Below are 18,865 nucleotides of genomic sequence, written 5' to 3'. Positions count from 1 at the left end.
AATTACTGTTCGTTTTGAGAGGTCGCTCCTCCCTCCCCGCTTTCACAGGATTCAACCCGGGCCAGTGTAAAATAACTCCCTCATGTCTCATCCACCAAGAGGTCCTATCCAGGAAGTGGATTCAAGAACCCACCTGATCAATTTGAACCAGTAGTAGTAGGCCTACAGTATATGTTCCAGGTGCGCTGGACGAAAAGTATCAACTGGTCATTATATGCGGGATGTTTTGGAATGAAACCGGCCGGTTTGGAATTTGATTTAGTCTACGGAGGTGCGGAACAGTAACATGCTGCCGTTTTATAATCTCTGTAACAGGAGGGGATTTACTAGCTGCAGACTAATCCGTTGAAGAGACCGCATATCCATCGTTAGGACAATTCGTTTTGCTGTGTTGTGTTGTTCAACATAGTTTGTGATACATTTATGAATGTGATACAATTTGATACATTGTTACGGCGCAAGAGTCCCGTCGCGGTCACAGATAGACTGGCGCTAACGGTTCAAGACCAATAACTGACCAGATTAATCTCCAACTAATCTCCATGTATCTGCAACGGTGCTTAGTGAACACAGGCCATCGGGTTGTCATTGTACAGTCAGCCTGCATGCTCTCCATGTAGCCGGTCGTCGAGAAGTGCGGGGAGATGCGCGCAGATGTGGAGTACAGCCCGGTCGGCGAGGGACTGGGGATGAGCGAGTTCTGGCTCTATGTGTGGATGCGAAGGGTCGCAGTGATCGCTGCCCATGTCATAGCGGTGGGTCTCACTGTACTGATTTCACTACTATCCCGCCCTGGAACAAGTGAGTTGTCTTCTTGTTGACCTATAAGCAATTGACAATGATTTTGGCAATGAGGCCCTTTATCTACTTCCCCAGAGTCAGATGAACTCGTGGATACTACTTTTATGTCTCTGTAACCAGGTTTCCAGCCAACCTTTTTATGCGAGTACAGTAGCCTACGTGTCGGATAAAAAAAAAATGTAACGACAGGCCTCATAGAAACAGCAAATTGTAAGTAAACTTTCAAAATGTCGACAAAACAAAATACCCTAGACAAGGTGGGATCTTTTTGTGTCTGTAAAATGATTTATGCGAGAGAGAGCGGTGGAACCGCTTTTATGCACAAATATTGCTATAATAACCATCATATTGAAGTAAACTTGGAGTCACGCGATGACGTGTGGTCCTCCCACTAAGACTTGGAAAACATCAGTAGCGTATAAATGTTGGTGGGGCAAATTTTATATTTTATTTTTATGCATGCAGGCAAAGCCACAACAAAACACTAAACAATACAGTAATTGCACTATAGCGGTGACAAATTGTGCCCACAAATTGTTAGGGCCTACATAAAGCTGTCCCAAAAGCAGGTTCTACACCTGGCTATCAGCTGAGCCTTTTCTGGCAGCGAAACAGTTCATTCAGCCTCATTTACTGCCTTTAAAAAATATAGCTGATATGGCTGACTTGCTTAAACAAATGTGGTTTCTTCTGACAATTGAGATGTACAAACTATGGCATAAGGGAACCACGAGCGGATAAGAGGCAAACCGTAATTTCGATTAAGACATTAATGAGCGAGCTAGGACAGACGTAGTCAATATAACTATTTGTTCAGCACTTTTGAAATGTACAGTGACAGAATTCAGAACATGGGCCATTCTTATAGTGTTCTCCCTGTACACCAAGTGAGAAGCGTAGGATAAATAAAGGGGGTATATAAGCAGACAATGAAAGCTCTTACAATATCCAATGATCATATTTCTCTAAAACAGGCTATAGGCTACATGTGCACCACCAAGTCAGAACAGTAGGTGAAATTATGAGGGGAAAAGGGACCAAATTATTAGGGTGAGGCACATGGGCTACTAACAGCTTACTACACAACATACACTTAGTATTACTTTCTTAACTACAGTATACATATATCCCTGGCATATTACATAATTTATCCAACAGCATACAATACATTTTTTGACTCCCCTTGTGCTATGCTCACTTGAACAGGAAGGTGGCATGGTGGTCCTTCGTGGGCAAATTTTGTAATTAAACTTTGTCATCAAAGTCTGGCATTCTCTGGATTTATGGTGCTTTCAAGACAATGAGGTCGAATCATGATGACGTCATTGATCTTCAGGTCGGAGCTCGAGAAAGAGGCCCGAGTTCCCAACTTGCAATTCCGAGTTGGATGACCTTTCAAAACATATTTTCCCAGTCTGAGATTTTTTCAGAGTTCCCAGTTGTCATGAACTCACTGAAGTCAGATTTCCCAGTTCTGAGTTTCCAGTTGTTTTGAGCACAGCAGAAGTCATGCTGGATTGACAGCATGGCCAATGTTAAATGTTTATCCTTTTAAGCTTGGAAAAGAGACCCTTAAACCCAGACCTGGGACCACACATCCACTCCAGTGAATAGCAGACTAGTGATTGCTTTGCAATGCTTGCAGTTAGCCACTGATTCACTCATTGTTGAATTTGCGATTTCCAACTTGTTGTGTAATGTTTATGTCCAATGACCGATGAGCACCGATACGTTTGATCTATAATTTCTCTTCATTATTTATCGTCATATGACAATTATTGAAAAGGATTTGCCAGTAGATTGTCGACTTGATTCATTATGATGACTGCTAGCTTGCAAGCTAAGATTTTGAAAGTATGATGTTGACATGATCAGTCCAATCAAAGCTACTGTAGATATAACGTGATTTGACGTCACTTTTTTTCTTCTTCTTCTTCTTTTTTTTTATTTTTACATTGTTTGCAAACTGATATGTGACACGTATTAATGCCAAAATAACATGCGAACAGGTGGGGCTCTGAATGACGGGTCGCCACTGGAAAACATGCAGTTTATTAGGCCAGGGGTTCCCAAACTGTATTAGGCTACAGATGAAATAAGTTATGATGAACTTCACAGGGTGGTGAAAGTGCAATGTGATGAGCTTGATCGATGCTTGGTTTGCCTGCCGTTTGACAAAAACAAATAATCTAGCTCTATTGTCAATAATAATCTAATCATGTAGGCCAGTGGTTTTGTTGCCAAAATACAATCTGGATTTTAAAAAAATTCTATATTTGGTAGTAAATGTACCAATTCTATGACAAGGGAACGACAGTCCCACCTTTTCCATTGTCAGTAATTCCATTTTGCCCATGTTCTTGATGAAGAATGTTAAACACTGGTTTGAGACCACAAAATCAACCAAATCCACTAAAAAGCGCTTCTAATTACAATATATTGAAAATACTGTGATTGAACTATTTTTCTTCAGAGGTTAAATAAAAAAATATGGGTTCATTATAGTTTCTAAACACTTTCTACCTGGTTTTAGTAATTTAAGTTCAGACTAGAGTATTTTTCATAAAAATAAAAAATACAACTTTACTCAGACACTCGTGACCCATTCAAACCCACCAGTTGAGAATCGCTGATGTAGGCTATACCCTCACTGTATCTGCAAGCTGTTGGCTAGAGTGCACATGCCAGTACAAGAGTGGGCACATTCACTGTATAATGTAACCTTTTTTTGTGACAAAACCAGTAGAGTTGAAAATGCGATGGAAACCCATTTAACTAGTATTTTTTATTCGGTACATGGGAATTTAACTGCAAAAGTTATTATTATATGCACTACGTCATCACCCACAGCATTTCATCCGCAAGTACATTTGATGGAAACACATCTCTGGTGGGAAAATGCGCATATTGTTTTTATGCAGATTTTTGAATATCGCATGAAAATCTGTCGTCAATTGGATGGAAACCTAGCTTCTGTCCAGTATGAAGGAAGTTGGAGGTAGTTTCGCAACCCAATGCTAACTAGCGTTAGCGCAATGACTGGAAGCGATAACCATAGACTTCCAGTCATTGCGCTACCGCTAGTTAGCATTGGCTCGCTTCATACTGGACACAGAGACATAACATGGTATCTGACTGGGGAAGTAGATAAAGAGCCTCGTTGCCTAAATCCCGAAGTATCCCTTTAAGCAAAAAACCTACAGGCCTGGGGAACTAGTGGGTGCAAGGTTTTGTTCCAGACCAGCACCAAAGCACCTCAAGCATTGATCAAGTATCAGTTGATCAATTATCAGATGTCTAGTGCTGGGCTAGAGCAAAACACATCACTGATCCCAAGGACTTGATGACTGCAGTAGTAACCTTCATTTGGAATGTTTTGTAAGTGTGGACAATCTCACAATGTGTCTGTGTTCCAGGTCTATTTTCCTGGCATCCTGTGTGTATGTCTATCGCAGTAAGTGATCCTGATGACATGAACATGACACACACACCGACAGTAGTACCACTATACCACAAAATACCATAATATACACTGAACAAAAATATAAATGCAACATGTAAAGTGTTGGTCCCAGAAATGTTCCATACGCACAAAAAGCTTATTTCTCTTAAATTTTGTGTACAAATGTGTTTAAATCCCTGTTAGTGAGCATTTCTCCTTTGTCAAGATAATCCATCCACCTGACAGGTGTGGCATATCAATAATCTGATTAAACAGCATGATCATTACACAGGTGCACCTTGTGCTGGGGACAATAAAATGCCACTCTAAAATGTGCAGTTTTGTCACACAACACAATGCTACAGATGTCTCAAGTTGAGGGAGCGTGCAATTGGCATGCTGATTGCAGGAATGTCCACCAGAGCTGTTGCCAGAGAATTGAATGTTCATTTCTCTACCATGAGCCACCTCCAATGTTGTTTTAGAGAATTTGGCAGTACATCCAACCGGCCTCACAACCAAAGACCACGTGTATGGCGTTGTGTGTGCAAGCAGTTTGCAGATGTCAACGTTGTGAACACAGTGCCCCATGGTGGGGTTATGGTATGGGCAAGCATAAACTACAGACAACGAGAACAGTTGCATTTTATTTATGGCAATTTGAATGCACAAAAATACCGTGACGAGGTCCTGAGGCCCATTGTGAGGCCCATTTCTTATAAGGTATCTGTGACCAACAGATGCATATCTGTATTCCCAGTCATGTGAAATCCATAGATTAGGGCCTAATGCATTTATTTCAATTGACTGATTTCCTCATATGAACTGTAACTCAGTAAAATCAATGAAATTGTTGGATGTTGCGTTTATATTTTTGTTCAGTATACTTCTAGTCTTAGGTAAGGTACTGTCACTGTGAGAGATTAAGCTCTAGGACCATCTTACCTCCGCTGCGACATGTGGGCCCTGTCATGCCCGCGGCACGCTGACAGACGAGGAGAAGCTGCAAATAAATTATACATCCACCCCTCTCTCGCTCTATCTATTTCCACTCGTCTTGTCTCTCTCCTCTCCCCCTGTCTCTTTAATAATGGATAGAACGGTGTGGAACAGAGATGTGACAGGCAGGTTCACCCTTAGCCCTGGGCTGATGATGTAACCAGGTAACTTGACCCAGAGGACTGACTGACTGGAGGAACGTTATAGAGCCGTCTCCAAAAACAGAGCTCCGAGGTCCTTTGTTGTTGTTTAGTGGGACAATGTTGAATATAGGTTGCAGATGAGATGCACTGTGTACTGGGCAGAACTGACCCAGCTTTCTAAGACCGCTCAGAAACATTATTTCCCCACCACAAGAGATTCCTTCCTACACACCATCTCTCTCCCCCTCTCACACTGACAACACACACACACAGATAACAACACTGCCCATTGTCTCTCGGTGTTAAAGCCTCTGTCTGTGGATTATCCTCAGACAGTGTTAACCCTCTGATTGTCCTCTGATGGTCTTCCACCTCTCCTCTTTCGTCTATCAGTACCTCCTGTGCCTGACCGAGGGGATCCTCCTCTTCTCTCCCGAGGGGACTCCGTTCTGCTTCAAGGCACGGAAGGGTAAAGTCCGTCTGCACTGGTTCATCCAGGCCCTGGTCATATTGGCTGCAGCCACCGGAGTTGGCTTCATGGTTGCCAGCAAGAATGTGTCAGAGCGCCCCCACCTGGCCACCTGGCACAGCCTGCTGGGGGTGGGCACCCTGGCTGCCACTGTCCTCCAGGCCGCATGCGGCATCTGCCTCCTCTTCCCTAAGCTGCTCAAGCTGTCCCCGCCGCGGCTCAAGCTCTACCACGCCACCTGTGGCCTGGTGGTATACCTGCTGGCGACTGTGACCGTGGTGTCGGCCATGTTTTCTGACTGGTTCCAAGCCACGGTGAAGGGGGTGGTGTGGTATGCTTTCCTGCTGCTGCCACTGTTCCCAGCCCTGGTGATCATGAACCAAATCACTAACGCCTACCTGCCACGCAAGAAGATCACCACCTGAGACTAAGATGTAGACCAGGGTTGCCCAACCCTGTTCCTGGAGAGCTACCCTCCTGTAGGTTTTCACTCCAACCCCAGGTGTTACTAACCTGATTCATCTTATCAACCTTCTAATTATTAGAATCAGGTGTGCTAGATTAGGGTTGGAGCAAAAACCTACAGGACGGTAGCTCTCCAGGAACAGGGTCGGGCAGTCCTGATGTAGACTTTCACGTACAGTAGCCTATAGATCAGTGTCTCCCAAACCTCCCAAGAGTACCCCCAGCCAGTCCACGTATTTGATGTAGTCGAGAACTAGCACAGCTGATTTAACTAAGAGGAGCTTGATTATTAGGTGATCATTTAAATCAGCTGTGTTAGTTATGGAAAACATCAAATTAGTGGACTGTCTGTGGGTACTCCATGAGAGGCTGGGGAAACTGCTATAGATACAGACATACGTTCTACGAATCTTGAAAGATTACCACCAGGAACTCCGTTTTACACACACAAGTACAAACATATACAAAGTACTAGTGACGGGAGTTAGTTGCATACCCACACACATCTATAAGAATACCTGGGTGTGACTGTTGTATCCTGATAAACTTGTATGGGACCTGCCCTGAAAGGCTACTGAAAGCTGACCTCTACTGGGACAGAGTTGATGTAAATGAAGTCGTCTCCTTTGCGTCGTCTGTTTCTCCAGAGGTTACTTTGCGAATTTTATCCAGCGAACAATAAGTCTATGAGACACTGTATATATACTGTATCTGGATGGTTTATGGGAATACAGTACCTACTGTACTATTGTGTATCAACCTGAATGTGTGGTTGTGAGCAGAGCAGCTATGTGGGTGTGTATTTTACCAACCCTTTATACGTTTGGTTTTATGATTCTTCTGTGTCGTCAGCCTATATGTTACTGAACATTAGCCACTATGACGCGTTTAAAAAAATGGCATGTTTTTTTAAAACCTGTGTACTATGTCTTGTCCACCATCAACGGGAGAAGTGTGTGTGTGTGTGTGTCATCGGAAAGTATTAGCATTTTCTGAATGAAGGTATTAGCTAGAAACACCTGGCACACAAAGGCCTATTGGATGTACCAGCACAATGCTTAAACTTCTCCCAGTCTTATTCAGTAGGTCAAAACATTTTTAAAGGAATCGTGACCAAATACCAGCATGTTGTTGGTCCATTTTTATACTTTGATAAAGGGTAATTAAGTCAAACGTCACACAAAAATGGAATAACATAGTAAGAGACATAATCAAAAAATAATAATCTATATGCGCTAATAGTTATATGGTATGCGTCTGTGTCGTGTTTGAGTTCAGGGAATTGGGTGAATGGACTCACACTGTATACTTGCAGAATATATTTATTTTCCAACTGCAACAAGTACACAGTGTGAGTCCTTTCACCCAGTCTGCCTAATTTTCACTTCTGAGTACCTATGAACAAATGTGTCTTCAGGTGTTTAAAGGTTTATTTCTTCAATGTTTGGAACGAGCACCTCATGAATGTAGGCTATTCTACTCAGGGCTATGACCTTCAAACTCTGTGCTCATTGTAGTAGGAAGTGGCCTCTAACCACTGATACAGGAGAAAATATTTTGTCATCCCCCTATTGGTTAGCATTGATATTTTGATATTGGGTGTAGGGAAATCTGATCCTAGATCTGAGTTTGAGGGTAACTTCTACCTTGTGTGTTCATTGGATGAGCTGAGTATTTATTCATGGTCCGTAATCGAGGGTTGTTTTAAAGAGGCACATGCAAGAGGTTGTACCTCCTGACAATGTTATCTCCCATGTTCTGCTTCCTGGACATGACCCAGAACTCTACGGTTGCTGTGAACCTGTTGATGTCTAAATAAAAACCTTGAATCACATGATCTGTTTGTGAGGAATCATTATACTGTAGGTAAATATTATTATGGATTCTAAAAAGACACCAATACTGAGGGTTCAGAGGTTACGCTTCGTTGCTTAGTGTATACACTTAAACACCTCAATATTTACAGATCAAACAGGATACAAAACCAGTCTCAGTGTCCCTTGGTGTAGCATAAGTTAGTTTTATTCATTCCAAGCTGCCCACTGTTGCTAGGACAGTTCATCCTTCACCAGGAAGTAGAGACCAGGGGTCAGAGGTTAGGGGTCACTGGCCCTCCCCACAGATGAAAGTGACGGTTCCGTTCAACAAATCCTCCATGGTGACTGCCATCACCTCCGTGCTGGAGTGACCGTCCTCCGTGTCTCCCAGGGCAACATACACCTGCTGGGATTGGTCCACAGAGATCACTTGTCCCGCCACGCCAGTGGGGTCCTCCTCTGTCTCAATCACCTGATGGGAGGAATGACATGTCAATCACATTTCACTAACTTGCCATAGTTACTAACATAGATATACTGAGATAAGAGACAAAATACAGGAGAGCCTAGAGCCCAATCCCAAAACCACCCTGTCATCCCAACCCCTACTCACGTATGGAGATCTGAAGGGATTGAATAGGTGTAAGCAATATGGTAAAAATTACACTAAGGGCTCTATTCAATCTGTAAAGCTAAAGCGTTACAGATTCCGCAATAGAAATGTAAAGGTCATTTCCAATTGAGCCAACATATGCAGCATTTACCGTGAATGCAGTGTCTGCTAAAGCAGGAACATTGCCTTTGAATTTCAATCACGCTGTAAAGCTGAACTTCCGCGATGCGGATTGACTAGAGCCCTTGGTCTATCAGAGGGCAAGATGGAGCCATTACACATATCCAATCCCTTCAGATCTACACTCAGTGAATAGGGGGTAGGTTGTAGGGGTTGACTTAGGATGCAGCCTTACCGTCTGGGAGGTGGAGGCCTGCTCCTGCTCCTCTATCGTCCCTATGTGGCAGGAAAGGAAGTGGTCCTGGAGCTGCAGCTGGGAGGGGCAGACCAGCGGGCAGAGAGAGCAGCCGAACGCTGCCCCCTCCTGGCTGAAATGCTCGGCGCTGGCGTGCTCCTGCATCTCAGCCTCGCTGGGGAACAGGCTGGGACAGTACAGACACTTCACCACTGACGAGTCTGGGTCTGGGAGGATACAGCAGGGGAGAGGAGATCAATACACATGTACGCAGAGCAGGCACAGACAGATAGAACGGGTTGATATGTATGTTATGAGTGCTATGGTATGTAGAAGTATGACATTATCGCAGCTCTTACCTGATTGCAGTTCCGGATTCCCCAACAGCAGCCCGTCAGAATCAAACATGCCTTTAGGAGATACAAAATAAAAAATATATTATTTGAGATAAAAACAAGAATAGTATATTCCTTACAACAGGGATGCACAGCTTTAATCTGAGAATAACAAAGAAGAAGAGATTTAGCGATTACGGGGGGAGGACAGGCTTGGAAGCTTGGGCATTTTCTGGGTCTCTCCCTCACCTGTGTGCTCGGTCCTCTGGTGCTTAGCCAGGCTACTGGCACTGTGGAAGAACTTGCAGCACACGCTGCACTGCAGCAGAGACTTGAGCTGCCGGTGGGTCTGACCTGCAAACACCTCCGGGTGGTTGGTACGGTTATGATACCACAGCCCCGACATTTGCTGTGGATGGAGAGATATGATAAGTAATATACACTGAGTGTACAAAACATTAAGAACAACTTCCTAATATTGAGTTGCACACCCCCCCCACCTCCTTTTGCCCTCAGAACAGTCTCAATTTGTCAGGGCATGGACTCGAAAGCGTTCCACAGGGATGCTGGCATATTGACTTCAACGCTTCCCACAGTTGTGTCAAGTTCGCTGGATGTCCTTTAGGGTAGTGGACCATTCTTGATACAAACAGGAAACTGTTGAGCATGAAAAACCCAGTAGCGTTGCAGTTCTTGACACAAACCGGTGTGCCTGGCACCTATTACCATACCCGTTCAAAGGCACTTAAAACTTTTGTCTTGCCCATTCACCCTTTGAATGGCACACATACACAATCCACGTCTCAATTGTCTCAAGGCTTAAAAATCCTTCTTTAACCTGTCTCCTCCCCTTCATTTTCACCGATTGAAGTGGATTTAGGTGACATCAATAAGGGATCATAGGTTTCACCTGGTCAGTCTATGTCATGGAAAGAGCAGGTGTTCCTAATGTTTTGTACACTCAGTGAATAATATAATATATGCCATTTAGCAGACGCTTTCATCCAAAGCGACTTACAGCGTGCATATCTTTTACGTATGGGTGGTCCTGGGAATCAAACCCACTATTCTGGCGTTGCAAGCGCCATGCTCTACCAACTCATCCTTTAATAGTAAAGGAAGATAATAAAGGTATGCTATAGACCTATGAGTGTTTGAGAGCAATCAAGTTCAAATGCAAAGATATCTTAAATCATATTATCATAGACCAGAAACTCCCTTCAAGCCAAGGATAGCAGTTTTACAGGGATACTCTCTCTCTCACCTGGTAGGACTTCTGGCAGAGCTTGCAGCTGAATGGTTTTCCCCCAGCGTGGACGGCTATGTGTTTCTCCAGCAGGGTGGGGTTGGTGAACATCTTGTTGCATTCAGGACACTGGTGGAACTCCTTAGGGTGACACTCCTGGATGTGCTTCCTGTGGTCCTCCAACGAGGAGAAACTGAGACGACACTTCTGACAGTCGTGAGGCTCCGAGATGTCTGGAGAGGGGCGGAGGGGGAGAGGAAATGGAAAGAGAGAGAGAGAAGGGTGAAAAGATTGAGAGACATTTCTAAAATGTCCTCGGTGTCGTGTCTACTCTGAAATACATCTTTTTTTAGGAGCATAAACAGGAGTATCATACTCACTGTGAGAGGTCTGTAGGTGAGCAGAGAGCCCGTTGGCCTGGCTGAAGCCTTTGCCACACTCCCTGCACACGTAGGGCTTGTCTCCGGTGTGTGTGCGCACGTGACGCGTCAGCTCAATGGACTGGGCAAACAGAGCCTCGCAGTACTGACACGAATACATTTTACCTAAAAACAAACCACACACACATTACACATTTGTGTTTTGTTTTTTCTGAGAATTGGTATTGCTTTGTGAATCCTGAGATGTGAGATCTGTTACAGCTCTTCAATCTGGTGCTAGTGTGTGTCCTACCCTCAGAGTGTTTCTTCTTGGTGTGGTAGGCCAGAGCAGCAGCCACACTGAAGCTCATGTCACAGTTTTTGCAGTGGTAAGGCTTCTCTCCAGTGTGCAGTCGCATGTGGTTCTTGAGGGACGAGTTGGCCCCAAACTTGGCCCCGCACTCCTCACACGCAAACGGCTTCTCCTCAAAGTGCTCTGTGCGCTTGTGGTACAGCATACCTGCAGGAATACACACACAGTCGATGAAACTGGACACACATAACACACCAGGTGCACCTGCAGAATAGTTAAGACCTGGTAGGCCTGCTGTATATTAGTAATGGGTAAGATAGTGAGTTTCTCCCCTTCAATGTGAAGTGTTTTGCTACGCAGAACCTCTACACTAACACAATCCGTTCCCAGCCCCGATCGGGAAAACTGACCTGAGGGGTGAGCGAAGGTCCTGCCACACATATCACAGGACACCTGCGGCCGTTTCTTCTTGGCGGCTTTGGACTCTGGGTGAGCCTTGTTGCGGTGGAGCTGCAGTGCCCGCGATGTGGGCAGCTCCTCTGGGCACTCAGGGCACTGCAGCCTAGCCTCCTTGGACATGGTGCAGCGTTTGGTGTGGGCCACCATACGACACTTAAAGCCAAAGGCCTTACTGCACCAGCGACAGGAGTACGGATGAGAGGGGGAGGAGCGCTTAGCCTTCGATCTAGCCTTCCTCTCTCCTTCTCCTTCTTTCTCACCGTCATCTTCATTCTCCTCCTCTTCTTCTTCCTCGGCGGTGTCTGCATCTGCAGTAGTGGGGGACTGGGGCTGCTCCTCCGGCTCTTCAGCCTCGGAGCCTGTGGATCAATGCAGCAAATCGTTGATTAGGCTAATTGATTGACCATTTGATAATGAATCGGTTGCCTGAGAAGGTTTTTAAAAAGTCCAAACAACAGAAGAGCGATAGATGGATCCCACTCACACACTTTAGTCAACTCAATTGTTGTTGTGTTGCCAAACATGTTGGCTAAAGCTTGAAACAGACTGGCAACCATGCTGTTGTCCTTATTTCCCCTACTCTGTACCTGTAGCTCCCTGGCTGCTGTTTTCTCCTTGCTGAGTGTGCTCCTGCAGCAGGGTTGCCAGATTGGGGTTAAACTCCTTGAGCAGGCCCAGCAGGGTGAGTAGTGTCTGAGCTGAGAGACTCCTCTGCTCTTTCACTCTGCTCTGGAGTCTCTGAAACACAGCAGGACCCCCGGGATCCCCCTCACTGCAGGACAGTATCACCTGAGATAGGTAAGGGTCAACACGTGAGAGAATAAGACTGGTTCACAGTTTTAAGGAATGGAGTGTTGCATTTCATTGTGCATTCTGTTATAGCAGAGACCACCCACTGGGCACAAACTGGTTGAATCAACGTTGTTTCAGCGTAATTTGTCCACGTATTGTGACGTGGAATCTACGTGGAAAATACATAGATTTGAAAAAAGTAATCAACATAAACTGTTATTTTGAGGGTGACATTTCAACCACAGGATTATGTCACCATGGTAACCAAATTTCAACATAGACAAACCTTGTATAAAATATGTTGAATTTGTACCTTTAAAACAATGTCAGATCTTCAACGTTATAGCCACTATCAGAAAAAACAACAGGCTGGGCAGCACCTCCTACTGGAGTTTTGATCTATCTACTGCTACTCTCCCATCCAGGGTTTTAACAAAGCCCAGCCCTGCTGGTGATAACACATTCATCTGTTGTATAAATAAACAAAATATCTGACATTGTATTCCCATTTGAACTTTGCTGTGCTTTTAAATGGATGAAAGCACATTGATAGACATTTGGGTGACAACTAAACCAGAAATCTGACATTATTTTTCCATTGGAATGTAGTTGTGCTTTTAGATGGTTGAAAGCATAGTGATAACACATTGGAAATTCAACTAACTTTTGGCTGTGTTTTTGAGTGTGTGACTATAGGTTGTAATCTCATTAATCAACCTCTCAACCAAATATTACCCAATTATCCACGTAGAAATGACGTTTGCCCAGTGGGCACTGTCTTCCAGTCAATCCAAAGTCTCACCTGTCTCTCCTCAGTGGAGATGCCGTCCCAGGTCTGCAGTGCTCTGAGCCACGGCTGCACATCTGCCACCTCTGCATCCATCTTGACTCCTCCCTGGGACAGGGGGTCCACATCAGCTGCAACCAGGAAATAAAATCTTATTTGACATGTCACCTGACTCACAGGAGCGTCATAACAGAACTGATTAAAATAAATCAGGACATAACAGTAACAAAACAGAACACTGCAATAAGCCCGTTTGAATTGAAACCCACCTGTGCTCTCTGGAAGTTGAAGGCAAGCTCTTTTAGATGGTGGCCCATCCTTCTCTTTCCTCTCCTCTTTCACATTCACTGGCTCGCTCCGTGTGGCTGCTGTGGTCACTTCACTCTCCAAACCTGCCTCTTCCACCTTTCCCTTCCCCTGGGCTCCAGAGGGGCCAATCTTCACACCAGCCTCTCCCATGCTAGGGGCAGCTGTCTCTGGGGAAGCTGTGTGCTCGGCCTCCTGGCTCTGGAGCTGTGGTTGTGTGGCGGCGGATGGTGGGGTTGGTGAGGCTGATTGTGTAGTGTGTGTGGTGGCGGTGGTAGTCGACTGATTCATCAGGTTGGTGAGGATGTTCTTGCAACCCACAGCTACGTCAAACATCTGCAGGCTGTCTGCGGCGGCAATGATGCGGGTGAAGTTGTGTTTCCCTGGGGGCAGCTTTCCGGTGTACACCATGTCCAGCAGGCAGGAGAACTCCTGGGACGACACCACGGCCGTGTCGATGGAGATGCTGTCCGAGCCCTCCAGCAGAGACCTGAGACAGAAGAGAGGGAAGTTGTGGGTGCATGTAGACTATACATTGTTTATAAATTACAATGTGTGTACTGTAGGCTATGCACTTTTCATAAATGAGGACAGTGCCATTTAATTGGACAGTATAAGCGACAAAGCTGCTTGATTGAAATGAATGATTAATTGATCAACCTAAAGAGCAGACTGGAGGCGGCCAGCACCAGTTTGTGGGCGCGATGGGGTGTGTCCCCCACCAGGATAGAGCAGTCACAGAACTGACTCTCCTTCCTCAGGGCACGGAGCTGCTGCATCAGCTGCCTGCTGTAGTTGGGCAGCTCCATCACAATCAGTCTACCTGCACAGGTATGGGGAATGAGGAAACATGGTAATGGCGACTGGCAATCTTCATTACATTTTAGTCATTTAGAGATTTAGAGTGGTGAATTTTTTTTTTTTACCCTTCTCTTTCCAGGTTTTATGAAACAACCATACAGCATGATTATTGAAAATAAAGCCTTAAGAAATAAGCTTCACGCTGGACTGGTTATCACACTGGTGTGTGTGTGGCAGGGAGGGATGGGGAGTCTGTTCTTGTTTTTGAATCCATGTTACAGAAGGCACATGAAATTATGCATACAATCATCAGCTCCAATGGAATTGATTTGATGTGTAGAGGAAAACACTAAGCAGTGTTGTGATGTAATCATCAATACAAATGATGTACAGTATGTTATGCACCGAGGGAGATAGCAAATGACCTTGCTAGCTGGTTAACCCTTAACCTCTAATAGGTAACTACATCAAGTTACCTACTTGTTCAAAGTGATCTGATGTGAAAATATTGCAGAAACACAGAAAAGTAGCTAACATTAGCTCACCAACATTTGTTTTTTTATTCTAAAGTAGACCATGCTACAACCTGAACCTACCCTGCTAGCATGAAAAGGACAGTGGAATTAGGTCACGAAATGTCAGAAAGAAACGATAAACAACTACTAAATAAACTGATTAGAACACAAGCTAAAACAACTCCTCGTTCTCTTTACCTTCAATGTTATTCAAATAATCCGGCTCTTTATTTAAACCCCATCGATGAACAAACTAAACAGCGCAATAAAGCTTCGGTATTTTGAAATGGCGATTGCTCGCAAGTATGGATACAGAAAAGAGGAGATAGGAATCCCATTGGGCAAGGAATGGAACGTATAACGCCTCACACAGCAGACTGTCGACCAATCGAGTTCACGTTGTCATGCTGCGTCACGCAATCCTGTCTCAAAGTCAGGGTATGAGTCGAGAAACCTGCCTATTTTCCTCGAAAGTATGTAATGTCACGATTACAAAGCTATACGATATTACAGAGAACAAGTTAATTATCTCACAATATGTGTCATGTTGTACTTCTTGTTGACGAAATTCATGCTTATGTTGGGTTTTTGAGCTAGCGCCCAATTTACTCCCATACACTCCTTGAACGAGAGCTCTCCTTGTCCCAGAATCACCCCGAATGCATCGCGCAGTCTATTGAAGACGCATGGGAAACAATGTTTCCCATCTCATCAAAAGTATCAATGGTATGGGTAACTGTATACGTGGAGTGTCTGAAAGTGGGCGTGTCAACATAAGTAGGCGGCTCAACAGCGAAAGGCGTTAGACCAGCGCTCTGTAATTGGTTAGACGGTTTTGATTGAGCGTGTTGTTTTACCATTTCTTAACCTCCTAATGTCAATGTCCGCGCCCCCGCGGCAATCTAATTAGCGTAATGCAAATCTGTCAATTTAAGATAGATATCTGGTTGTTTTTTTTGCATTGGATGCGTCTCATGTAACACTTCCGCACCTGCGGTGAAAGGAGACAGAGCTAGAGCGGTGTTTGTCAGACCATGAGACATCCCGAAAATCGGTGTTCTCTGTAGCGTTGGCCTACAAATTATTATGACCCCTCTATGGAAAGATGATTATTGGTCAACTGTGGGAAGCATTGGAGTCCACATGGGCCAGCATCCCTGTGGAACGCTTTCGACACCTTGTAGAGTCCATGCTACAACAAATTGAGGCTGTTCTGATAACAAAGGAGGGTGCCTCTCAATAATAGGAAGGTGTTTCTTAATCTGTGATTTGATGGAATATGTATGATAGGGACACGTGCAATGTTTGTTATTGAATGTACTCTCATGTTTGTATTGTTACTGTATGCAGCAGCTATGTGTGTCCAAGACAAATTTCCCCTTAGGGACAATAAAGTAAATCTTGAATTACCTTTGGAACACAATGGACGGTCCTGAATGATAGGCCTACATGTCATTCTGATACATAGCCTATTTATCTTGGCAAATATTAAGCTTTACACCTGATTAAATGTTGTAAAATGTGTATGTCCGAATCTATGGTTTTAAATGTCTGTTTGTACATAATGTTGTCATGTTTATACTGTATGTTCACCTGCCCGGGGACTGCAGATGTAAATTAGCTGTCAGCTAAATCTGTTGCAATGGATCACTTGTCATATTCTGAGATTTACAGTACCAGTCAAAAGTTTGGACACACCTACACATTCCAGGGTTTTTCTTTATTTTTTTAAACTATTTTTTACATTGTAGAATAATAGTGAAGACATCAAAACTATGAAATAACACATATGGAATCATGTAGTAACCCAAAAAGTGGTAAACAAATCAAAATATATTTTATATTTGAGATTCTTCAAAGTAGCCACCCTCTGCCTTGATGACAGCTTTGAACACGCTTGGCATTCTCTCAACCAGCTTCATGGAGGTAGTCACCTGGAATGCATTTCAATTAACAGGTGTGCCTTCTTAAAAGTTAATTTGTGGAATTTAATACGTTTGAGCCAATCAGTTGTGTTGTGACAAGGTAGGGGTGGTATACAGAAGATAGCCCTTTTTGGTAAAAGACCAAGTACATATTATGGCAAGAACAGCTCAAATAAGCAAAGATAAATGAAAGTCCATCATTACTTGAAGACATGAATGTCAGTCAATACGGAACATTTCAATAACTTTGAACGTTTCTTCAAGTGCAGTCAAAAAAACCATCTAGCGCTATGATGAAACTGGCTCTCATGACGACTGCCAAAGGAATGGAAGACCCAGAGTTACCTCTGCTGCAGAGGATAAGTTCATGAGAGTTACCAGCCTCAGAAATTGCAGCCCAAATAAATGCTTCACAGAGTTCAAGTAACAGACACATCTCAACATCAACTGTTCAGAGGAGACTGTGTGAAGCAGACCTTCATGGTCAAATTGCTGCAAAGAAACCACTACTAAAGGACACCAATAAGAAGATACTTCCTTGGGCCAAGAAACACAAGCAATGGACAGTATACTGGTGGAAATGTGTCCCTTGGTCTGGAGTCCAAATTTGAGATTTTTGGTTCCAACCGACACATCTTTGTGAGACGCGGTGTGGGTGAACGGATGATCTCTGCATGTGTATTTTCCACCGTAAAGCATGTATGAGTAGGTGTTATGGTGTGGGGGTGCTTTGCTGGTGACACTGTCTGTGATTTATTTAGAATTCAAGGCACACTTAACCAGCATGGCTACCACAGCATTCTGCAGCGATACGCCAACCCATCTGGTTTGGGCATAGTGGGACTATCATTTGTTTTTCAACAGGACAATGACCCAACACACCTCCAGGCTGTGTAAGGGCTATTTTACCAAGAAGGAGAGTGATGGAGTGCTGCATCAGATGACCTGGCCTCCACAATCCCCCGACCTCAACCCAATTGAGATGGTTTGGGATGAGTCGGACTGCAGAGTGAAGGAAAAGCTGCCAACAAGTGCTCAGCATATGTGGGAACTCCTTCAAGACTGTTGGAAAAGCATTCCAGGTGAAGCTGGTTGAGAGAATGCCAAGAGTGTGCAAAGCTGTCATCAAGGCAAAGGGTGGCTATTTGAAGAATCTCAAATATATTTTGATTTGTTTAATACTTTTTTGGTTACTACATGTTTCCATATGTGTTATTTCATAGTTTTGATGTCTTCACTTATTCTACAATGCAGAAAATAGTAAAAATAAAGGAAAACCCTTGAATGAGTAGGTGTGTCCAAACTTTTGACTGGTACTGTATGCCAAGAAGCAAAATACAGTTTTCCATCAAAATAATAATTATTGCAAGTTTAAGAATGTTGCAAGAGAAAATATAAATCGCCCTTATTAAACTCTCCAGATCGTTTTCTATCAATGGATGTCGATTTAATTTGTTTTGACTGCTATGATTAAACAATAAGGACCTAGGAGGTGTGATATATGGCCAATATACCATAGTATACCCCTGAGGAGCCTTATTGCTATTATAAACTGGTTAACAATGTAAGTACAATAGTAAAAAGTGTTTGTCATTCCCATGGTACACAGTCTGATATACCATGGCATTCAACCAATCAGCATTCAAGGCTCAAACCACCCAGCTTATAATTGTAAATAAATCCTGTTTGCACATGTGCATAACTATAGATAAATCCGACAGGAGAGTTTGAGTGATGAAAGCTGGACAGAGGATCTTAATCTCTGTGCAAGAAACACTTGGACAAACTTTTAAAAAATAATGTTAGGCTATTTCTGGCAATTGTGCCTTCACTATGTGCCAGATGTTAAGACTACAAAGCATTCTAAATGGCCTATTTGTGAGATTGACTTATTTCAATAGGCATAATCTAGGCCTACTGACT

General features: G+C 43.8%; 2 protein-coding genes across 2 annotated transcripts; one reads left to right on the top strand and one right to left on the bottom strand.

Moving 5' to 3' along the window:
• The first annotated feature begins 106 nt into the window (after window positions 1-106).
• LOC311138020 (putative transmembrane reductase CYB561D1) lies at window positions 107-8,153 on the top strand. Its single transcript, XM_084172669.1, has 3 exons — window positions 107-801; window positions 4,218-4,255; window positions 5,779-8,153. The coding sequence occupies exons 1-3, from the start codon at window positions 645-647 to the stop codon at window positions 6,277-6,279; spliced, it is 696 nt and encodes a 231-aa protein (XP_084028795.1). The 5' UTR covers window positions 107-644; the 3' UTR covers window positions 6,280-8,153.
• A 170-nt stretch (window positions 8,154-8,323) lies between these two features.
• LOC311137987 (zinc finger and BTB domain-containing protein 40-like) lies at window positions 8,324-15,328 on the bottom strand. Its single transcript, XM_084172632.1, has 13 exons — window positions 15,216-15,328; window positions 14,362-14,524; window positions 13,665-14,191; window positions 13,411-13,526; window positions 12,404-12,605; window positions 11,768-12,175; window positions 11,358-11,564; window positions 11,066-11,230; window positions 10,704-10,918; window positions 9,689-9,848; window positions 9,464-9,514; window positions 9,105-9,331; window positions 8,324-8,608 (listed from the first exon to the last, which is right to left on the bottom strand). The coding sequence occupies exons 2-13, from the start codon at window positions 14,508-14,510 to the stop codon at window positions 8,423-8,425; spliced, it is 2,613 nt and encodes an 870-aa protein (XP_084028758.1). The 5' UTR covers window positions 14,511-14,524; window positions 15,216-15,328; the 3' UTR covers window positions 8,324-8,422.
• Between the last annotated feature and the right edge of the window lie 3,537 nt (window positions 15,329-18,865).

The sequence above is a fragment of the Coregonus lavaretus genome (genome assembly GCF_964263955.1).
Source record: "Coregonus lavaretus genome assembly, chromosome: 12".
Lineage (NCBI taxonomy): Eukaryota > Metazoa > Chordata > Actinopteri > Salmoniformes > Salmonidae > Coregonus > Coregonus lavaretus.
The sequence above is the reverse complement of the archived record's forward strand: the minus strand, read 5'-3'. Positions and strand labels throughout refer to the sequence as shown.

Coding starts and splice junctions, on each gene's coding strand:
- LOC311138020 (XM_084172669.1), top strand. CDS start 645: ATGCGCGCAGATGTGGAGTACAGCCCGGTCGGCGAGGGACTGGGGATG. Junction 802..4,217: donor ACTATCCCGCCCTGGAACAA/GTGAGTTGTCTT, acceptor TCTGTGTTCCAG/GTCTATTTTCCTGGCATCCT. Junction 4,256..5,778: donor CTGTGTGTATGTCTATCGCA/GTAAGTGATCCT, acceptor TTCGTCTATCAG/TACCTCCTGTGCCTGACCGA.
- LOC311137987 (XM_084172632.1), bottom strand. CDS start 14,510: ATGGAGCTGCCCAACTACAGCAGGCAGCTGATGCAGCAGCTCCGTGCC. Junction 9,849..10,703: donor TCTGCCAGAAGTCCTACCAG/GTGAGAGAGAGA, acceptor CTCCATCCACAG/CAAATGTCGGGGCTGTGGTA. Junction 9,515..9,688: donor CCAGAGGACCGAGCACACAG/GTGAGGGAGAGA, acceptor TATCTCCTAAAG/GCATGTTTGATTCTGACGGG.